The following is a 22,693-nucleotide window of genomic DNA, read 5'->3' as shown; positions in this document are numbered from 1 at the left end:
TTTGTCGTCTTAGTATTTTATCTTTTGAAACCACAAATAAGTCCAATACCTCCTCCCTCTAGGATTAGTAGTCCCAAATGCCTCTGGGGCTGATAGGATTGGGGTGGGTAATAGCATACAATAAGTAAACGAGACCATTCCGCGCTTTAATACCTTAACGGGGTGGGAAAGGGTAGATATGGATATGATAACCACGCAATAACATCACGTGTAGCCCCTCACTGAGGAGTGATTACCGGATGTTGTGTGGGGTGATCCATATTATTAATAAACCTAGAACCCCCCCCCCTTTCCTTTGTTTTCTTTGTTTCTTTTAAATCACTTTTTAAACCATTTTTTTTTAAAGAAAATCAACTCCTTTTAGTTCTTTTTTCTTACTTTTGTTTATTTGTAACCATTACGTGAAAATTTCCTCTTATTTGAAGTTTTTATTTGCCTATGTGTTATTTTCACTTAAGTCACAACAGTAGCTTGGCCGGGAACCACACTAGTGGATCTCGAGGGGTGCCTAACACCTTCCCGTTGATATAATTTCAAGCCCTTAGCCAATCTCTGGTTGTTCAAACCAAACCTTTCTTAGTGTCCTAGTGCACTTAAATTATTAGGTGGCGACTCTTCAATTCAAACCCAATTCTCCAAAGGGAACAAGTTGTCTCCCAAATATCACAAACCCGATTTTCGCAAGAAAAAAGGGGCGCGACACTAGTCCAGCCACAGTTCAACAATGGAAACATGGGAGGTATGAGACCTCCTAATAATATGGCACCTTATCCAAGGCCACAGGGATATAATAATCAAAATCAGCAGCAGGGGTATCATCCTCCTCAGCAGCAGCATGGTGGACAGCAGGAAGATGGGTTTGCTAGACTCGAGGCAATGATGCAACAGGTTATTGGGTCAAATGCAAAAATCAGTGAAAGAGTAGATGCACATGATTCAACAATTAAGAATATTGAAGTGTAGATAGGCCAGATTTCGATGTCTTTGAATAATCATCCTCATGGGACATTACCTGCAGACACTCAAATAAATCCAAAAGATCAAGGCCCGAAGCAGCTGATGGCAGTGAGTCAACGTAATGCAAAGACTTAGACTTGGAGCAAGAGAGGGCTCGAGAAAGCAGACAGGCTGAGACACTTGTACCAGTGCCCATTGAACTGGATGAGTCAGTGAAACTAACTGAGGTGACAGTACAGCCTGCCTACACTACTAGAAAACATGCCTATTGGAACGGTTCAAAATCTGTTGCATAGGCACCAAAACCGTTGCAATAGGCCTATTGCAACGGTTAATGAACCATTTCACCAGATCGCGTTGCAGTAGGTCTATTGCAACGGTTGTGGAACCGTTACAATAACTTGTCTAATACAATGCTTTTGATACCGTTACAATAAAGGATGCTATTGCAACAGTTGCTTAGACTATTTGAACGGTTATTAAGCATTTTAGTATAATCTTTTGCAACGGTTGTGTAGGTTATTGTAACGGGTTTCTGATCTATGGCAACGAGTTTTTTGGCTATTGCAATGGTAATTTTAGGTTATTGCAACGGTTATTTTGGTGCTCTATTACAATATTAATTTACCTAAAGAGAATATCGTAAATATTAAAATTTAAATAAATTGGAAAAGATACAAATTCACAATCCGAAAAATACAACAAACATTAACCATTTATAAAAACAACAAATACAATATTGTTTGACAATTGAAGAGTTTCGTATGAGGTTTCTAAGAGTTCTGAATTAAAAGATTCCTAAAACATTTGAAAGTCTAGGAATGATCAACCAATACTCTTAAGTAAGGTCTTCATGGCTTTCATCAACTTGTTGATTATTTGTTTTACCTACAAAACCATGAAAAAGAATAATCTTTATCAGATTATATTACATAGCAATAAATCATAAACAAATTCACATAGTTTCATATCCAACTTCGCGTATTCATATCCATCAATTAGTTTCAATAAGTAATTTCTAGTGATTAAACTTAGCATATTTTTATCACAATTTAGAATAAAAAGAACAGTTTTAACAAGATAATGCAGTAGCTTTGCAAGGAGTTGAATTTAATTCCTGTTAAAATTAAAATAAGAGGGATAAATATTTAAAGATAACAATCAAAATTAAAATAAGAGGGAAATAATGTGTTCCAGCCCTTCTTGTGGCTTCTGCTGAAGACATGAGTTTCCAGAGGTGGTTTAAAGCATAGTGTGCTAAACAATCAACTTTTCAGCTTCATGAACTGTGTTTGCTTGAGGATTCACTGAAAATATTGTATGTAGTGGTAATCTTAAAGGTCTAATTTTTACTTTTAATGACCCTTTCTACTCTAAATGGTTTTGTTTCAAGGATATTTCTGAAAATATGTAAGTGAATTTTATTGAAATGTCCTTAAATTGCAAACTGTTGGGCATGAATGGGAGCTTTTGTTCAAGTATTAAGCTGAAGGCCCCAAGACTTTGCAAAGCAGTGACTCATAATTTTGAACTTATTAATGAACTAAAAGTTCACACAAAAAACACAAATCAACCATAAATTTCCTTCACTTAACAATGAGGACAACACATTAAGATCCACACTGAAGAACACATACAGATTCTATTTGTGTTATAACCAAATCACTCAACTAGTTCTTCAAGAAATAATATTTTTCAACGATTTTGAGCCTTTATCTATTAATTAAATCAAGAGAATTAGTGAACCTTAAGTAGAAACTACAAATTACCAATTCCACAAAAGAAAGGGACAATGAGATAGACCCAGAATTGAAATAACCAAGAAGATAGCAGTATAGTACCTTCGAGATAATGTTGAATCCAAAATTATGCAAATGGCCAGCAGGTAACCTCTGTAAAATAACCTTAGCTGCAGATTCTTGCACTATTGGTTGTGACTGTTTGCTATCAAAAAGTCTTAGTAGAAATTCGATAGCATCTGATTCCATTATTGCTTATGATGTTGTACACAAAAGTATAGAAAGAACTACAAGTTAGAAACCAGACTTAAAATTTACCATATTTTTGGTGAAATTTGGATTACTAATTTTCAGAAAAGAGTTACCAAGTCACAAAGTAGTACTAAACTTTTTTAGGAAGTTAAAAGTCTGAGCACACCAATTCATTGGGACCGCAACAACTACATGTAATCATTCCAAACTCCTTCATTCACCTTAAATCAGAAGCATCTTCCTCCTTTTTCTGCCGTGACCAAACCTCTTTTATATGCCCTGGAGATTTCTTTAACAGCTATTTGCGGGATGTAGCTCATGACACTAAACACCGTGGTATTTATAGCAGCAACTAATAAGTTATGCTTCTCGGTGCAGCGAGCAGTAGGCCAATAGCTATTTGAGTCATGCCATTTCCTAAGAGCACGTTGTGCGTTCACTAAACTTTTACGTTCTTCGTCCACCTAGTGCACATGAAGAAACAACAAAAAGTAAGTCCCTGACCATAATGTCCACAAAATGCTCCTTTCAGTATTACTTTCTATTAGGCTCTACATAACTGTAACTAGGATTTAGGAACAAGAAAATCTCCTTTGAACTAGAATTGACAGGTCATTCCTGACAAATCGATTACAAATCAGAAAACCAAATATGACATGAGAAGATATCTAAGCTCAATCAAACTTATACGGATGAAGTAAAAAGGTAAATCACACCATTTCTAGGTCACTACAATATAGCAGCCAATAGGTACTAACATTCTAGTAGACAGGTGAGTATCTTGTAAGTTGTGTAATCTTCAAAAGTTGAAGAGCACAACGTATCCATTAGCACTCTTGCATCTCTTATGACATCAGATTCCTATAACCACAGATTCACCATAAATTTGCAATTGTAAGCACATACTTGAAGGAAAGCGCATACTAGTCATAAATCGGTATGGCAAATGGAAGTCACAGTTAGGCCTGTCAAGACTACCTCAATTTCTCCTGCATTGAGAGAGGGTGACAATGGAAGCTATTGCAAGTCTTAAGGGAAGGCATGGCAACATCGTATTTCTTTCGTTAAAGATGACTTTTCATGTTGTCAACTCAACAAAGTGATGTGAGAAAATGAACAAATAGATTGGATAAAGTCGTAGTAGCCGTAACTAAGCTTTTCTGGAATTAATCAAATCTAACTCTTAGCTCTACCCATAGAACTAAGTAAATGGAATATTAGTTTTCAGTCTAACACAAAAGAATGCTCCAAGAGGTTGTGAGTTCGAGTCTCCCCAAGAGCAAGGTGGGAAGTTCTTGGATGGAAGGATGTCGAGAGTCTATTTGGAAATAGCCTCTCTACACACTACCCTCCCCAGACCCCATTAAGTGAGATTATACTGGGTTGTTGTTGTTGTTGTTATTTTCGTAGTCTAACACAAAAGAAATGATCCTACCAACAGATAAAAAGGACCATTTCAAGCCTCCTTGTACAAATCTGAGAAAAAGAAAGTTAAACCATTAGACATTACCCCAATAAACAGATTCTCCTTTTCTCTTTGTCATATACTCATAATAAGTGTAAAATTTTCAATCTTTCAAAGTTTAAAAAAGCATCAAAGTAAACTTCGATTTTGACAAATCTTTAAACCTTCAGTAGCAATTGCAATATGCAATTCTAATTTGTATTTCCAGATGACTAATGACATATTCTATTTCCGCCAAAGGAACTACTCTTTTGATTTTTCTCAATGTAAAGATTATATAGCCACGAATTGGATAATTTAAAGACTAAAAAGTGTACAACTTCCAAATGAACTATAATTGATAATGTCTAATTTGGTCAACTAATATTCATGTTAAGAGAACAGAGAATCAATATTACAGTCAGGCTTACATATAGAGATTTGTAAATCTAGATACATTCAAGTAACAAACAGATTTTGAGTAACTACCGCTAATGGGTCGACATTTTATCATATAGTTAATGTGCACGGCATATTTTGAGTAAGCATAATTTTAGCATACAACCAAACAAACAACCCCTCGCAGAAAATTAGGTATTCACAATATGAAGAGATAATCCAGTAAGTCTACTCGCTATTTTGATGAAACAAAATTAAACAAATTAGAAGAAACTCTCAAAACCCCAAAAACAAAACTGCAGTAAATATAAAAATCACTAACCCGAAAGGAACTAAATGTGAAATGCGTTTCACTTTGCTCGATAATAGACCTAGTTGTGGAAGAAAATAATGAATTCATTGGGAGCTCAGATCGGCGACCTTCACTGGTGAAATGAGACCTAGCGGGTAGAATAAAAAGATATGTTCTTTAAAGTCCAGATTTACGACCTCCATACGCAAAATAAACCTCCATACTGTCGCTTAAAAACGATGGATTCTTCTTTAGGAGTGTTATATCAAGATGATATGTTTTGGATTCAACTATCGATTTGGACTTAGCAACATTATGTCTCAAAGTACTACTTTGTCTCTCTTTAGGCTAAGAAATATTAGCAATTAAAAAGAAAACAAAAATGCACTCAAAAGGTTAGGGTTCAGCAAAAAATAAAAGGGGGAAAATAAGGAAGGAATCTGAACCGTCCCAATAGATTTTATTTTTAGATAACCGTTCCCGTAGATATATCTACTGTGACGGTTTTGAAAACCGTGGTAATAGAAAAGACTAATGGAAGGGTTCCAACACTACTGTAACGGTTTAGTAAAAAAAAAGGGTCGCAAGAAGATATATACCCTACTGCAACGGTTATAAACGTTGCAATAGATGGTCTATTGTAACGGTTATATCAACCGTTGCCAACAAACTGTTCCCATAGGCCCAATTTCTAGTAGTGCCAGGAAGAACATGACACATAGATTGAAGCTGAAAGAGAGGCTAAGACAGCCCATGAACCGATAGTTGAGGTGGTAGATGCCAAAGAAAATACCCAAATCATTGGGAAGAAGAGACCCCCCCCGCACCATCCCCATAGAGGCTGGCTAAGTACAAAAAAGAGGAACAATACAAGAAATTCTTGGAGATGCTGAAACAAATCCAGGTACATATTCCATTGATAGATGCTTTGAAGGAGATTCCCGGTTATGCAAAAATGATGAAGGACTTGATGTCCCGAAAGTTCAATTTCCAAGATTTGGCCACGGTGATGCTGACTGAGACCTGCAGTGCAGTGGTGACGAGACCAATTGTTGAGAAGCTGTCCGATCCAGGGAGTTTCACTATTTCATGTACCATTGGTAATTTTGCTTTCGCCAAAGCACTGTGTGATTTGGGGGCTAGCATAAATCTTATGCCCTTGGTGATCTATAAGAGGTTGGGTATTGAAAGAGCTAGACCCACTTCTATGTTGTTGCAGCTGGCTGACAGGACTATGAAAAGACCTTCTGGTATCTTGGATGATGTGTTGATTTAGGTAGGGAAATTTGTGTTCCCTACAGATTTTGTGATCCTAGACTGCAAGGTGGATGAAGAAATTCCCATAATTTTGGGAAGGTCGTTCTTTGCCAATGGGAGAGCTCTCATTGATTGTGAGACTGGGGAGCTCAAGATGAGATTGAACGATGAAGAGATAACATTCAATGTGCAGAAATCTATGAGGTGTCCAAGTGAATTTACCAATTGCTCTCTTATTGATGTCGTGGTGTAATCGTAGAAGCTGATGATGAGATGCTGACTATTGAGGATCCTTTGGCTGCATGTCTGATGAATTTAGATGAGGTGAATAAAGAAGAACTGACAGAATGGGTGTTGGCATTAGAGGGCAGAGGGTTCTGGGATAGAACCCTTGAATTTGAGCCCTTGCACTTAGAAAATAGAGAAACTCCTCCAGCCAAGCCATCCATTGAAGAACCACCAAAGCTAGAATTGAAGTCACTGCCCACCCATCTCAGGTATGAGTTCCTTGGACCTAGTTCCACTTACTTGTTATTATCTCATCTAGTTTGTTAGATGTGCAAGCACAATAACTTTTGCAAGTACTCAAAGAGTATAAGACTACCATTGGGTGGACTATGACAGACATTAAGGGGATCATCCTTGCCTATTGTATGCATAAAATTCTGCTGGTAGAGGGGCACAAACCTTCTAGGGAACACCAAAGAAGACCGAACACCAACATGAAGGAAGTGGTGAAGAAAGAAGTGATAAAGTGGTTAGATGCGGGAATCATTTTTCCAATCTCTGATAGTAGCTGGGTTAGCCCAGTTCAATGTATGCCTAAGAAGGGTGGCATGATGATGGTCAAAAATAATAACAATGAACTGATCTCTACGAGAACCGTCACAGGATAGAGAATTTGTATGGGCTACAGAAAGTTAATTCTAGCCACCCGGAAAGACCACTTCCTACTTCCCTTCATTGATTAGATGCTAGACAGATTGATAGGGAGGTCACACTTCTGTTTTCTGGATGGATACTCAGGGTACAATCAAATCTTCATTGCACCAGAGGACAGAGAGAAGACCTCCTTCACTTGCCCATATGGCATTTATGCTTTTCGGAGGATTCCTTTTGGCCTATGCAATGCACCCGCCACATTCTAAAGGTGCATGGTAGCCATATTCACTGACATGGTAGAAGACATAATGGAGGTATTCATGGATGATTTCTCAGTGGTGGGAAACTCATTCGAGGAGTGCCTTAAAAACCTGACTCGTGTGCTGAAACGGTGTATTGAGACTAACCTAGTTCTTAATTGGGAGAAGTGTCATTTCGTGGTATAAGAGGGCATAGTCCTGGGACACCGAGTCTCATGCAAAGGAATCGAGGTGGATCATGCTAAAGTTGATGTGATAGCAAAGTTGCCCCCTCTAACTTCAGTCAAGGCAATCAGAAGCTTCCTCGGGCATGCCGGTTTCTACCGGAGATTCATAAGAGACTTCTCAAAAATTGCCAACCCTCTCTGTAAGTTGTTAGAAAAAGATCACCCCTTCTTATTTTCTGATGATTGTAGGGTAGAATTCGAGGAGTTGAAAAAGAGGCTAATCACAGCACACATCATTGTTGCCCCCGACTGGGAGCAACCATTCGAACTCATGTATGACGCCAATGACTACGTAGTGGGGGCAGTGCTGGGATAGCGGAAAGACAAGCTAATGCATCCAATCTACTATGCTAGTAGAACACTAAGTGAAGCCCAGTAGAAAGCTGAGTGGAGCCCAGTTGAACTACACTGTGACTGAGAAGGAGATGTTGGCTGTGGTGTTTGCTTTTGACAAATTCATATCGTACCTGATTGGCTCTAAGGTAATTGTATACACTGATCATGCAGCTCTCAGGTACTTGATTGAGAAGATGGAGTCTAAACCATGCCTAATTCGTTGGGTGCTGTTATTACAAGAGTTCGACCACGAAATTCGTAACTGTAAGGGCACATAAAACTAAGTCGTTGACCATCTATCATGACTTGAGGGAGCTGAAAACTCAGTTGAGGTTGAGGATATTCTGGAAACTTTTCCAGACGAGCAACTGCTCACTACTAGTCTTGAGGAAGTGCCATGGTATGCAGACTTTGCAAATTACCTGGCCAGTGGAATAGTTCCCTATGACCTTTCCTCTGTACAAAAGAAAAAGTTTTATCGTGACTGCCGCATGTATTATTGGGATGAACCTTACCTATTGCGAATATGTGTTGACAATATGATTCGGAGGTGCGTCCCCGAGATAGAACAATCTTCTATTTTGCAGGCATGTCATGCATCGGCGTATGGAGGGCATTTTGGAGGAGTCAGGACAGCCGCGAAAGTTCTAGAAGCCGATTTCTTTTGGCCAACAGTGTTTAAAGATGCGCACCAATGGGTGAAGGCTGCAATGAATGTCAGCGAACCGGGAACATTTCCTGTAGCCATTAGATGCCCATGAACCCGATTCAAGAGGTGGAAGTGTTTGATGTCTGGGGGATTGATTTCATGGGACCCTTCGTCAGCTCCTTTGGCAATAAGTACATATTTGTTGTTGTGGAATACATGTCCAAATAGGTTGAAGATGCAGCATTGCCCACTAATGATGCAAGAGTGGTGGTGGGATTTTTGAAGAAGAACATATTCACCCGTTTTGGGACCCCGAGAGCGATTATCAGTGACGGAGGCACCCACTTCTGTAATCGAGCCTTCGAGAAGTTGCTAGCGAAGTATGATGTACACCACAAGGTGGAAACACCGTATCACCCGCAGACCAGTGGACAGGTGGAAGTGTCTAATAGAGAGATAAAGAGTGTATTGACCAAGACTGTAAACGCCACAAGAACTGATTGGGCGAAAAAGCTAGATGATGCACTCTGGGCTTATAGAACTGCTTTTAAAACACCAATTGGTATGTCACCATATAAGTTGGTGTTTGGGAAGGCCTGCCACTTACCAGTGGAACTTGAACATAAAGCTTGGTGGGCACCAAAACAGCTGAACCTAGACATTGAAGCTGTGGGCACAACGAGAATCACTGAATTGCATGAGCTTGACGACTTCCGTTATCTGGCTTTTGAGAGCACAAGGTTGTACAAGGAAAGAATGAAGAGATTGCACGATCAGAACATTGTTGAGCGACATTTCAGCCCTGAGGACAAGGTTTTGCTCTATAATTCAAGATTAAGGCTATTCCGGGGTAAGCTTAAGTCACGATGGTCTGGTCCATTTCGACTGGTCAAAGTATTCCATTTAGGGGCTGTAGAGATTGCCTCAGAGAAAGACTCTCACACGTTTAGAGTTAATGGGCAGAGATTGAAGCTATATGTAGGCATGAAGGAACCAAAGGCAGTGTCAGAGATCCACCTGACGGAACCTCAAAGGTCGAGCGAGCCTTAAATGCGCTTGTCTACGTCATGGCGCGATGTTAAATCAGGCGCTACATGGGAGGTAACCCATTGAATTGTTATAATCATCGTGCCACAACATTAACTAAGGCACTGGTTGGGAGGCAACCCAATGATAGTAGTAGTTGTTAATTGTGAGTTTTGGGAAGTACTAACCAATGAAAGTGACAATGGGCGGGTGATAAGGCCATCGAAAGTGGTAAGAACAAGTGAAAAATATGAAAAATAAACGTGCCCAGGAGCGCGCCCGCGCTACCGGTCGCGCTATAGGCTGTGCATATGGGAAAGTGTTCTACCTCAGCCCCAAAATACTAGCGCGACCACACTGATGAACGCACATCTGAATGCGCTACAAGCTGCGCTAGTGGCCGCGCATATCGCCTAGTGTTTTGCCTGGACTAGCGCGGCCGCGCTCGTGCTGCGCTACAACCGCTCTACTCCCGTCCAAGTCTAATGCGTTTTGTTTGTTATTTTAATTTTTTTATGTTAACTCTTTTTTTTACTTTAGTCTAAATTACCCCCCCCCAATCTAATAACCCCCCCTTCACTCCCAAATTCCCCCCACCGATATAAACAACTTCCCAACCCTAAACCCCCCTTCTTCTTCAAAGAACTCCCTTCCTCTCCAACCTCACTTTCCCAGGTCTCAAGCCACATTCCCATCTACTTTTCTTCTCTTCTCCCCACAAGCTATCACTACAGGTATGAGTTCCTTGTTCCATTTTTCCTTTTTCTTTTAATTTTTTTCTTTTTTTGTCAGAATTTCGTGTGCTTTTAGTTTTGCATTTATATAGTTGTTTTCTTTTTTTTTTTATTAGTAGAATTGCTAACATATGTTGTAGTTTTTGTGGGTGGTAAGATTGGTGGACTGTAGCTGCACTTAGTATGTGATTTTGGAGGATATTTTAGTGGTGTTAAGGTTGGAACATGTGTGAAATGGAGTGTGAGTGTCTAACGCCCATAAGGTGTTTATGTAAAGGCCTCAATGAATGTAATTGTGTTGATTGTGACCACTTATGCATGTGAAGTCTGAGTAACCACATTGTGTCACAAGTTTATGTTAGGTTGGGCTAATGTTCTCCCGTTTTTCAGGTACTATGGCTCCATCTCGAAAATGCCGAACCACAAGTGCCTCTTGTAGCAGCCAAGCTGGTTTGTCCAGGGTACGTGGGTCCACCCCTGCTCGTCCCTTTTATAGCAGCAGGTTTGTCTCTGCTAAGGATGATGACCGCTTTGTGGATAAGGCCACTAAAAAGCCGATTCCGGAAAGCGGAATTGACATAGGATCGGTCCAGCTTGGTTGCCCTCACATGTATACTGAGCTGGTGAGGCGAGGGTTGCAAACTTTCATTGACGAGCCGGGCGAGGGTAATGTGATGGTTGTTCGAGAATTTTATGCTAATTTGAAAGAGCATGTCAATGGTATAGTCACTGTGCGCAGAAAGCCGGTGGATGTCTTTGTTGAGACTATATGGACGATGTACCAGCTGCCCCTTCCTGTGGACCCATATGAAGACTTTTATGAGAAGTATGGCAGAAAATACACACAGTGGGTGATGTTCTTTGAAATGATCTGTGTACCTGGAAAGGAGGTTGTCTGGATGAAGTATGGTCAGAAGTTTCACTCTTCGGCGCTAACCTTTGAAGGGGATAGCTGGTTGTATATTATCAACAACCGTCTGATCCCGTCCTCCAACACTACGGAGGTGAATGGCCCTTGAGCGGCTTTGATTTGGTGCTTCATCAATGGTCACAACTTCGACGTGGCCAAAGTGATTCAGGTGGAGATGTTCACCCACTGTCAAATAAAAAGGTATGGGTTCTTGTTCCCTTCATTGGTTACTAAACTTTGCAGGGCAGCTCGGGTGCCAGAAAATTTGGTTGTGGAAGGGATAGTGCCAAAAGACCGCAAGTTCCGTGCAGATAAGGTAACCACTAGTAAGGATCTGACGGCAGCAGGTGGTGAGGAGAGTGGTGACTCTGATGACTCTGAGGAAGAGGAGGCTGAGCAGGAGGACATAGGGGTCGAGCCACAGACCCATGAGCAAATTGCAGCAGCTGCAGCACCATGTGGGACTGCAACACCTTCTAGAGCTGCTCGGGTTTCCCGGTTCACCATTTTGGAGCAGGAGGTGGCTGGGTTGCGTACCTCAGTCACTGACTTGGGTACTCGTGTTGATGCGGTGGATGACCAGCAGGTGAAATCGGAGAAGAAAATCTTAGGCTGGCTGAGAGCTCTGGGTCGTGCTTGCAATTTGAACCCAGACACTGTCTCCGATCAGGAGTGATCTTTTAGGGAAGTACCTTTACCTCACTGTTCCTTATTTTTTTATTCCATGAGGACATGGCTACCTTTTAAGTATGGGGTGGGGGATACTTCAATGTGTGTATGTACATGTAAAAATTTGATTGTTTGATGTTTCTTCATCTTGATTGTTTTTTTTGTGGTTTGAGTAATAGTTAATTTAGGTAAGTTTAAAGTAGGTAAGTTGACTTGTCCCAACGACGGATCTCATTCGGCGGGGTTCTTGAGGGACTAAGTCGATGCAAATCTTCAAAAAAAAAAGGAATATGGAGACTCTTCCTAATGACGAATCTTTTAGACAGTTTTCTTGAGGGAAGCAAGTCTAGAGAAAAGACCAAAAAGATTTTATTTATTTTTAGATAGTGTAGTAACTCCCCCTTGGTTTTTCTTTGGACCACGGTTTTTTTCCAAGGGTTTAGCTTGAACCGGGTGTAGGTAGTTTTTGTCTATTTTGTTTTTTTAGTATTTAGTTAGTATTGATGGGCTATGAGCTGAAATCGAAAGAGAAACCCTTGGCGTTGATACACCTAAGCATAATAGACACTAGTGTGTAACGCTTAGCCTCACTGGTTGATTCTTGCTAAAGTGCCTTAAATTGTATGTTTGTCACTGACTTGAATACCTAAACGAGAGTGTCTTGATAAAACAATCTGGAGTGAGTCATGTGCCATGTGTGTGTGAGTTATACTATATTCTATGTTTTACATTTGATGCCTAGAACTTGCCCCGTGTGTTTGCAAAGTGAAATAGTAGTTTCATTCAGTCTTAGAAATGATATAGGCATTTCTTTGTTGAGCCAGACATATAAAGTAGACACATCTAAATGCAATACATTGTAGTCGACCCCGTTGAGCCTATAAGCCTGTTTCGTTGGCAACCACATTGCAAACGTTACCCAATAGTTTGAATGAACATATGTTTGAACCCCTTTACCTTCCATAAGCACTTGAATGGTATTGAAATTATGCAAAAGCAAAAGTGTGGGGTGGTGATTTGGGTTTTTAGTGGAACCGATGAAACAGAGGAAAGTTGCAGTGTTTGGACAAGTAAAAGAATAAGCACCACTTAAAAAAAAATGACCAAATGTAGTAGTCGACAAGTGGTGGTTTGTTACAATTGCACCTAATGGAGTGAGATGTTGTAAATATAAATGGGGGGGGGATATCTGGTTGACATCAGTATGGTTTTAAAGGTTAATGTGATTGTATTAAAAGTGCTTAGGGAGGTTAGCCACTATATCCAAATATATCCTACCCATTCCTTAGCCTACATTACAACCAAGCGAAGTTCTAATTGATCTTAGACTGAGTGGGCTCGATTAGTAGAGTAGTACACAAAGGGCAAGCTTATGATGCGTCTTTGTAGCATGTGAATGTTCTTTGTGAGAGTGAGCAAATTTTGTTTATCTATGTTCCTAATTTTTCTTGAAGTTAGTATTTTTGGAACTACTCTCTTGTGTGATGTGAGGGAATGTGATTCACGAAGGAAAGGCGAGTCTTAACCTCTGTAAAGGGTAATTTGAGTAAGTATGAATATTGCATGGCACGTGAGAGTCGACTTTTGAGGTGAAGATTGTTCACTACTAGGCGTAACGTTGGCGATTTGTTCTTAGTGTGATACGTTAGAAAAAATTCTTAGTGAAGGAACCTCTATAGAGTGTGGTGGATTGCTCGAGGACTAGCAATGATTTAAGTGTAGGGTGTTGATAATAGGCTAGATTTATGTAATTTGGCGACTGTTTATACCCCAGCTTGACTATGTTTTGTTGTTATAAGATAGTAAATGATGATAAATTGGCTCTAATTATGAATTTCATGATTTTTAGGAGCGAGTTGCATGTATGAGGACTTAAAACTGTAATCGGAGCTAAATCGGAGCAAGAGAAGCCCCTAGGTGCTGAATACGTGGGAAGACGCAAGAAAGAATAGCTGAAATGAAGACCCAGACTAGCGCGGTGATTAGTGCGTCCACTAGCGCGACCGCGCTAGCCTAGGAATTCGAGGCAGAATGGTAGGCCATATGCGCGATCATTAGCGCGTCCACTAGCGCGACCGCGCTATCCCAGTTCCGTAAAAATAAACTTCAGGGGTAAACTTGGAAGTTCAAGGGTATATCCACTTAACCTATAGAAGGTCCAGCTCACCCAAGGGAACATTATCAAGGTTTTCATAGCTTAGTTGAAGAAAAGAGGAGGCAAGAGGCAATAAGGATAATTTAACATCGAGTTCTTCCTTTCTTCCTTTTGTGTTTTACTATTTGTGATGAATTTGACTATTGTTATGATAAACACTAGTATGAGTAGCTAAATATTTAGTCTAAGGTTTTGATGGAACCTATTGAAGGTTGAACTTCTTTTTATGTTAATATAGTTTGCCCAGTTTAATCTCTATTTGTTCAACTATGTTCTTATTGTAGTTAATTGATAGGATCCTCAATTAGTTGTGCCTATTTAGTGTGCATAACTCGGGAAAGAGTGCATATTTAGGTAATTATTGAACAACACCACTCCCAAAGTATATGAGGGATCAATAACCAAGGGTTTAAAGGCGGGATTAGGGATAATAAAGCCTTGGGTGCAATCTAAAGTGAGCTGTAATAAACAAAGCTAGCTAGCGTAACTCCGGAGAGTGCGCCTATGTCATGATTACTCGGGAGATATTTACGGTAATAAGAGTGCTCATGATTGATAGAGACGATTAGGCAATTCCATGTGAAACATAGCCGGAAGAGATTCTATCAATAGGGGAAATCATAACCTTAGAACCTTCTCTTAATTATTTACAACCTAATCATATTTAGTTTTCAGTTGCTTAATTACATTCATTCTTAGTTAGTAGAAACATCCTCAATTGTTATTCAGAACGTTTGAGAAGTTGATTACGTAGAATTTCGTAATTCTAACCAGAGTAATTGATAGGTTAATTCTTTGTGGGTTCGACTCTGAGCTAAATACTCAGATTATATTTGCAACGTCTGTGTGTCCTTTTTATAAGGTATAGTTGGGCGTGATCAGTAACCTCTCCTTTTGTGCTGTTGCTCTGCCCGCTTTAAGTTGATTACCAATCACCCCTTCTATTTTTGTTAGAGTATTTTGTCCCCGGTACTTGTTATCCAGGTTCATTAATCTGATCTACACAGGAATTTTATCAACCACCTGCTTGTCAAGTCCAATATCATGTCTCCGTGGTTCAACTACTATTGTTTTTTGTCGGACATTCTAATTCCTTCCTCCACCACCTTTTCCTTGTTCTCCATTAAGTGGAATCTTACTATGAACACACCCCGTTTACCTAAGCTATTTTATCTATTTTCAGTGAGCCCCATACTCTTTTGAAGTAGCCCTCCATAATTGTTTGTGGTGGATTTGAACCGAGCACGTAACATATTACAACACATCTCCAGTAGACTTTCTCCTCTTTTATGTCTTCCATAGTAATTTTAATATTTTCTCTCAATTGCTCCCCTTCTTTCATGGTTAGGTCATACCCTTCACTTCGTTCTCCTTTTCCTACAATTCGACTCCAATTCTTCCCTTTTGTTGGTATCTTTGCATGGCTTTGTTTTCCTATTGATTCGGACTCACTTCCCTCTTCCTCCATTAGATCTGCCCATGATTTCGTCGCCGGCGTATTCTCCACCATTGCTGATGTCGATGCCATCGTTCTATCTAGGTCTAATGGAGTTATACCTTGTATTGTATTGACATTTCGGAATTTCTTCACCTCCGATGACTGTGGAACTTTTTTTTTATGTCTTTTCTTGTTGTGGTGTGAGGTACGATACTCCCTCCTCCTCCAGATTTTGCCTTTCTCGCCATATAATATAAAAGTTTTAGTTTATGTGTGTCATGACCCAAACCGATGGGCTGCGAAGGGCACCCGATACCTTACGCAATCGAGTACCAACATAACGTATCTTTTTATGTCATACTATCATAGTTAACTGGGCCGAAAGGCTGCCGCATGTCTTATGTATACATTGGTATCACATGTTGTATTCTACTTAACTTGTCACGATCCAAACCGATGGGCCGCGACGATATGTATTGAATGTTGAATTCTCTTGACTTCATCGCATATTTACTTTTTTTTTTTGATTTTTTTTTGAATTTCCTCGATAAAAATCTTGAATCCTCTACCGTGGTAGACAACCTTTAAATAAAATCCCCTCATTTAGTCAGAACTTGTGGGGAATGGTACGATAACAAGTCAAATATTTCAAAGAAAAAAGACAAGATTAAGCAAAAACAATTTCTTCCACATAGCGTACGCCACTTTAAATTCAAAATAACATAATGGTTCCTCATCTATGGTAGGATTATTCCCACTTGCCACAGAAGTTAACTTCATGTGATCTGACGCAACTACCAAACACTTTTTCTTCTTTTAATTTTTCATTTCTCCCTCCTTCTTTGTTGTACTACTTGTAGACTTTATGTACGGCTATGTACGTATAAGCGGATAAGATTTTTATTAATTCCAACTTGACTTATAAAATTAGACTTAAAAATCGTATTCTATGCTAAGTTCATGCATACCAATAAGCTAAATGTAATTGGAAAACGTAAATCTAACTGGTAGATCACGAATTTTGTTAACTACTTCAAAGTTCATATCTCAATGTCAACCACCAAATGAAAGGTCATAAAAAATTAAGAATAGGGTGATGTATTTTTCGTCATTAAAACATTTATAAAATGTCATACAATAGAAAGGGTCGGCATAAAGTTAGATATAATCAATTGACTGTTGAACTGTAAATAGCGTTGCACGTTGTACTTGTACGTGTATAGAAAATATCAAGTATTTCCAGAAAACAACTAGCTAGTCGTCCTCTAAAAACCTTATAATATTATTCACAAATTTGTCTTTAAAAGCAGCCTACAGTATTTATGAAAACCACCATTTCTTTGTCATATTTTAAAAACAAAGACGAAGGAAGAGAAGAAGAAGATGAAGCTAATTTGGTCTCCTGAAACAGCATCAAAAGCGTATCTTGACACCATACAAACAGTAAGTAACAAATTATTTACTTTGATTTTCCTCTAACATTATTATTTTAATAAGTGCATAAAAAAATAGAGCATTAATTTTTTTCCGGTTTCTATTCATATGCAGTGCGGAATTTCAAGAAAATCGAGCGGTGCAGAATTTTTATCAGCCATGGCTGGAGGGTACAACGCGAAATTAACGGTTGAAGCATGGAAAAGTGGCGACTCAATCACCACAAGCATCAGCTTAGCCATCGCGGCAAAACACAGTCATGGAAGGTATGCCAATATTTTTGACACAGAACATATATGTGTATGCGTGAAAAATCATTAAAATTCAAACACGTGAATTTTTTTAACCCATGCGATCTTGAGAATTCTTTTAACCCACGTAATCTTGAAGCTTGAACTTGTGAAGTTTAATTTCTGAATCTGCTTTTGCAGGTACATGTGTATGGTGCCAGACGAATCGTCAAGATTAAAGTATGTAGGCGCGATGCAAAATTCAGGCACGTCCTTGCCTGAAATGATGATAGGAGAGGCAGAAGAGGTGATGGAAAGGCTAAATGGGGTTGATATTTTGATTGTGGATGAGGGGAGAAAGGACTTCACGAGGGTCTTTAAAAGTGCTAAATTGGGCCATCGTGGAGCCATTTTAGTGTGCAAAAGTGGAAGCAAAAGGAAAATAGAGAGTAGTACTAGTACGTTCATCTGGGATGGGGTTCTTGATAGGAAAGTTTGTGTTGTGAGATCAGTGACACTTCCATTTGGGAATGGATTGGAGATTGCTTATATAGCAAGTAAAGATGGAAATAAAAAATCTCGAAAATATGCCAAGCGTTGGATTAGACACGTTGATAGAAACTCAGGGGAAGAGCATGTTATTCGACGATGAGTTGCGCATCTTTTTTCCTTTTTTATAACAATGGTGGTCGAATACTCGGGGCTAAATTAGGTTTTTGGCCTTTCCTTTGTCATGATCGAAACTAATCTCAAGTTGGAGTATATTTTCTTTTCTTTTGTATATATATATATATATATATATATTGTAATAAAAAAATAAAGAGAACAAGAGCAATATTGCAGAGAAAGAGAGAGGGAATTCTTATTGAATTTTGGGATGATTTACAATGGGGTAAGACCCCTCTATTTATAGGGGAAAAATGACTTAGACACAAAGTAAAACTCTCTACAAGATAGACATTCACTCTAAATAGAATTCTATTCATAACACTCCCCCTTGAATGTCTACTCGACAAGTAATGTGTCTCATTAAAACCTTAACTAAAATAAAACCCAATGGGAAAAAATTCTAGAAAAGGAAAAAGAGTACACATGTTTAATAATACGCCTTTTGGTTGCCTCGTTAGAAACCTTGCAAGGAAAATCCAGTGGACCAAAGCTTGTAAGAGAAAAAGAGTGCAACGCGCATTAACTCCCCCTGATGAGAGCATCAATTCACATCCTTGAGCCTTCACATCCCGATTTTGTACACTAGCTTTTTGAAGGTTGACGTTGGTAGAAATTTTGTGAACAAATCAGTCATATTATCACTTGAACGAATCTGTTGCACATTGATATCACCATTCTTTTGAAGATCATGTGTGAAAAATAACTTTGGTGAAATGTGCTTTGTTCTATCTCATTTTATGAATCCTCCCTTCAATTGAGCTATGCATGCTGCATTATCTTTATACAAAATTATGGGTAACTTGTCACATTTTAAACCACATTTGTCTCGAATAAGATGTATTATAGACCTCAACCACACACACTCTCGACTTGCTTCATGAATAGCAATTATCTCAGCATGATTAGCTGAAGTAGCCACAATTGATTGCTTAGTCGATCGCCAAGATATGACAGTGCCTCCACAGGTAAATACATAACCTGTTTGAGACCGAGCCTTGTGTGGGTCAGATAGATACCCAACATCAGCATAATCAACCAGATCGGGACTGCATTGTTGCCATAAAATAAGCCCATATCGGTAGTCCCTTTTAGATACCGCAATATGTGTTTGATTCCATTCCAATGTCTCCTTGTAGGAGCAGAGCTATATCTTGCTAAGACATTAACTGAAAAAGTTATGTCAGGCCTTGTAGTATTAGCAAGATACATTAGTGCACCAATTGCACTAAGATATGGTACTTCGGGACCAAGTAGCTCTTCATTCTCTTCTTGAGGCCGGAATGGATCCTTATTCACATCAAGTGATCGAACAACCATCGGAGTACTTAATGGATGTGCTCCATCCATGTAAAACCGATTCAATACCTTTTCTATGTAGGCAGTTTGATGAATAAAAATTCCGTTTGCCAAATGTTCAATTTGCAAACCAAGACATAATTTTGTCTTTCCGAGATCTTTCATCTCGAATTCCTTCTTTAAATAATCAATTGCCTTTTGGAGTTCTATAGGAGTTCCAATAAGGTTTATGTCATCAACATATACGACAAGTACAACAAATTCCGATGTTGTTTTCTTTATAAAAACACATGGGCAAATGGCATCATTTATATAGTCTTCCTTTAATAAATACTCACTAAGACGATTATACCACATTCGTCCTGATTGCTTTAGACCATACAACGATCTTTGAAACTTGATTGAAAATATTTCCCGGGACTTTGAATTATTTGCGTTTGGAATTTTAAATACATCGGGAATTTTCATATATATCTCACTATTAAGTGAGCCATAAAGGTAGGTGGTAACTACATCCATTAAATGCATGTCAAGCTTTTCATGGACAGCAAAACTAATGAGATAGCGGAAAATTATAGCATCCATAACGGGTGAATATGTCTCTTCATAATCGACACCAGGCCTTTGTGAAAATACTTGTGCAACAAGGCTTGCCTTATATCTTTGTACCTCGTTTTTCTCATTTCTCTTGCGTACAAAAACCCATTTATAGCCAACAGGATTAACACCATCAGGTGTTTGGACTACAGGCCCAAAAACTTCACGTTTTGCAAGTGAGTTCAACTCTGATTGGATTGCTTCTTGCCATTTTGGCCAATCAAGTCTTTGTCAACATTCTCCAACAGATTGAGGTTCAAAATCCTCACTTTCTTGCATAATGCTAGATGACACATTATATGCAAAGACATAATCCACCACTATATCCACTCGATTCAACTTTGTCTCAATATCGATTGGATTTATTGATAGTTACTTATTTTCTTGAGCCTCGGTCTTAGTGGATTCCTCATGAATCTCAGAATTTATTAAATATAGAATTTCTTCATGAGGTTCTTTCGTAGTGTCATTTTGATCATTTGTTTTCGTTTTTCTAAGATTTCGATCTTTGGAACCTAATGGTATGCCACGTTTTAGGCGTGCTTTTGACTCATTAGCTATGACACTAGAAGATTGTCCAATAGGGACATCAATACGGATTGGAACATTCTCTGCAGGGATATGTTATTTTGTTATCCTTTTCAAATCCGTAAATGTGTCTGGCATTTGATTTGCGATTCTTTGCAAATGGATAATCTTTTGCACCTCTTTTCACAAATAGAGACACGTGGATCAAGATGAGATAATGATGGATTTTTTCACAAAATTTCCCGTTTGGTTTCACCAACTTCTCCCCCTAATTTTGGGAAAAATGTCTTATCGGATCGACAGTTTGCAAATCGTGCAGTAAACAAATCCCCCGTCAATGTTTCTAGGTAGCGAATTATGGAGGGCGATTCAAACCCAACATATATTCCTAACCTTCTTTGAGGACCCATTTTGGTGCGATATGGCGGTGCTACATGCACATAGACTGCGCATCCAAAAATTCTTAAATGGGATATATTAGGTTCATGACCCAAAAGTAGTTGCAACGGGGTATATTTATGATAATTTGTCGGTCTGAGACGAACTAGCGTTGCTGCATGCAAAATGGCATGATCCCATACAGAAGTGGGCAGCCTCGTTTTCATGAGTAACAGTCTTGCTATCAATTGCAGACGTTTAATTAAAGACTCTGCAAGACCATTTTGAGTGTGAACATGAGCTACAAGATATTTCACTTTTGTCCCGATTGATAAGCAATAATCATTAAATGCTTGGGATGAAAACTCAACAGCATTATCAAGTCTAATAGACTTAATTGGATTATCGGGAAATTATGCCCGTAATCGAATTATTTGTGCCATTAATTTTGCAAACGCGAGATTGCGAGATGACAATAGGCACACATGGGACCATCTAGAAGATGCATCTATTAAGACCATAAAATATCTAAACGACCCACTAGGTGGGTGAATAGGTCCACAAATGTCCCTTTGTATATGTTCCAAAAACGCAGGGGACTCAATTCCAACCTTTGTTGGTGATGGTCTAATAATTAATTTGCCTTGATAACAAGAAGTGCAAGAAAATTCATCATTTAAAAGAATCTTTATATTCTTTAATGGATGCCCATTTGAGTTTTCTATAATTCGTCTCATCATAATCGATCCAGGATGTCCCAATCGATCATGCCAAAGTACAAAAGTATTGGAATCAGTAACCTTTTGGTTTACAATAGAATGTGTCTCAATTGCACTAATTCTTGTCCAATACAGGCCACAAGATAAAGATGGGAACTTCTCAATAACCCTCTTTTGGCCAGAGACATTCTTGGTAATGATGAGCTATTCAAGATTATTCTCATCTATTGTCTCAATATGATATCCATTTCGACAAATATCTTTAAAACTCAACAAGTTCCTCTTGGACTTGGAGGAGAACATTGCATTCTCTATGATAAGTATTGTTCCCTTAGGCAGAGTAATAGTTGCTCTTCCAGAGCCTTCAATTAATTTACTACTACCAGAAATTGTAGTAACATCTGTCTTACACATATTTAAATGAGAGAAATATTTCTTCTCTTTGAATATTGTATGTGTCGTACATGAATCAATTAAGTAAATATTTTTACAATTGAACTTTGATCCAAGTTTGTTTTGTGAGATATCCATATTTGCTTCCCATTCTTTGACGTACAAAAGAAATATATGAATAAATATTAGTATTTTCAGAGAAAAAGAAAAGAAATAAAGTTAAGTCTATGATTCAATATATGAACAGTAATTATGCATAGTGACCATATAGTTAGAGATATTTACTGCAATGTGACATGTCACGTAAAATGTACATTGTGTCATATTTAATTTGGTGCTCAATCAAAATAAACTACTTGTAAATACTTGAGAACTGTGAAGTGCATAATTGTAAGTAAATAAATAATTTATAATGTGATATATAATGATGAGACACATATGAAATGTGCAACCGTGTATGAAAACATAAAATATATTGATCAATTGCATCATATTACAATGATTTTTGCTTTGCACATATTATTGCACACATTATGACATACGTACAATAACAGTAACATTACATGTATTCATGCAATACTTATATAGTAATATCCAATGCGACAATGATACGTTAATTATAACATTATATAAATGTACCGGAGTATATTATTGAGCACATGATAAGGGATTTTGGTCTTCTTAATATAAGTAGAAACATGCGAGAAAAACTAATACTATTTTATAAAATAAATAATACTAATAACTACTACTCATGTAAAGAACTATGGTTACATGATGTTTATTCACTAGCTACTAAGAATAATTAAAAAATAAAAATTAA

At 38.4% G+C, this 22,693-nt stretch overlaps 3 protein-coding genes and 1 long non-coding RNA gene across 4 annotated transcripts; 3 read left to right on the top strand and 1 right to left on the bottom strand.

Annotated features, from left to right (window-relative positions):
- Positions 1-1,597: 1,597 nt before the first annotated feature.
- On the bottom strand, positions 1,598-5,600 carry LOC104240523 (uncharacterized). The gene is made up of 3 exons (XR_714446.2): positions 5,114-5,600; positions 2,799-3,412; positions 1,598-1,845 (listed from the first exon to the last, which is right to left on the bottom strand). It is a non-coding gene; the product is annotated as an uncharacterized lncRNA (long non-coding RNA).
- Positions 5,601-5,969: 369 nt separating this feature from the next.
- On the top strand, positions 5,970-8,025 carry LOC138875130 (uncharacterized). The gene is made up of 4 exons (XM_070153952.1): positions 5,970-6,333; positions 6,385-6,552; positions 6,600-6,837; positions 7,899-8,025. The coding sequence occupies exons 1-4, from the start codon at positions 5,970-5,972 to the stop codon at positions 8,023-8,025; spliced, it is 897 nt and encodes a 298-aa protein (XP_070010053.1).
- Positions 8,026-8,134: 109 nt separating this feature from the next.
- On the top strand, positions 8,135-8,806 carry LOC138875129 (uncharacterized). The gene is made up of 2 exons (XM_070153951.1): positions 8,135-8,309; positions 8,406-8,806. The coding sequence occupies exons 1-2, from the start codon at positions 8,135-8,137 to the stop codon at positions 8,804-8,806; spliced, it is 576 nt and encodes a 191-aa protein (XP_070010052.1).
- Positions 8,807-16,984: 8,178 nt separating this feature from the next.
- On the top strand, positions 16,985-18,005 carry LOC104240524 (uncharacterized). The gene is made up of 3 exons (XM_009795382.1): positions 16,985-17,069; positions 17,175-17,326; positions 17,492-18,005. Exons 1-3 carry the CDS (start codon positions 17,010-17,012, stop codon positions 17,940-17,942), a joined length of 663 nt encoding a protein of 220 aa, XP_009793684.1. The 5' UTR covers positions 16,985-17,009; the 3' UTR covers positions 17,943-18,005.
- Positions 18,006-22,693: the final 4,688 nt, after the last annotated feature.

Source organism: Nicotiana sylvestris, chromosome 8 (assembly GCF_000393655.2).
Source record: "Nicotiana sylvestris chromosome 8, ASM39365v2, whole genome shotgun sequence".
NCBI classification, from domain to species: Eukaryota; Viridiplantae; Streptophyta; class Magnoliopsida; order Solanales; family Solanaceae; genus Nicotiana; species Nicotiana sylvestris.
Note: the sequence above shows the minus strand (reverse complement) of the source record. Positions and strands in the feature narration are given on the sequence as shown.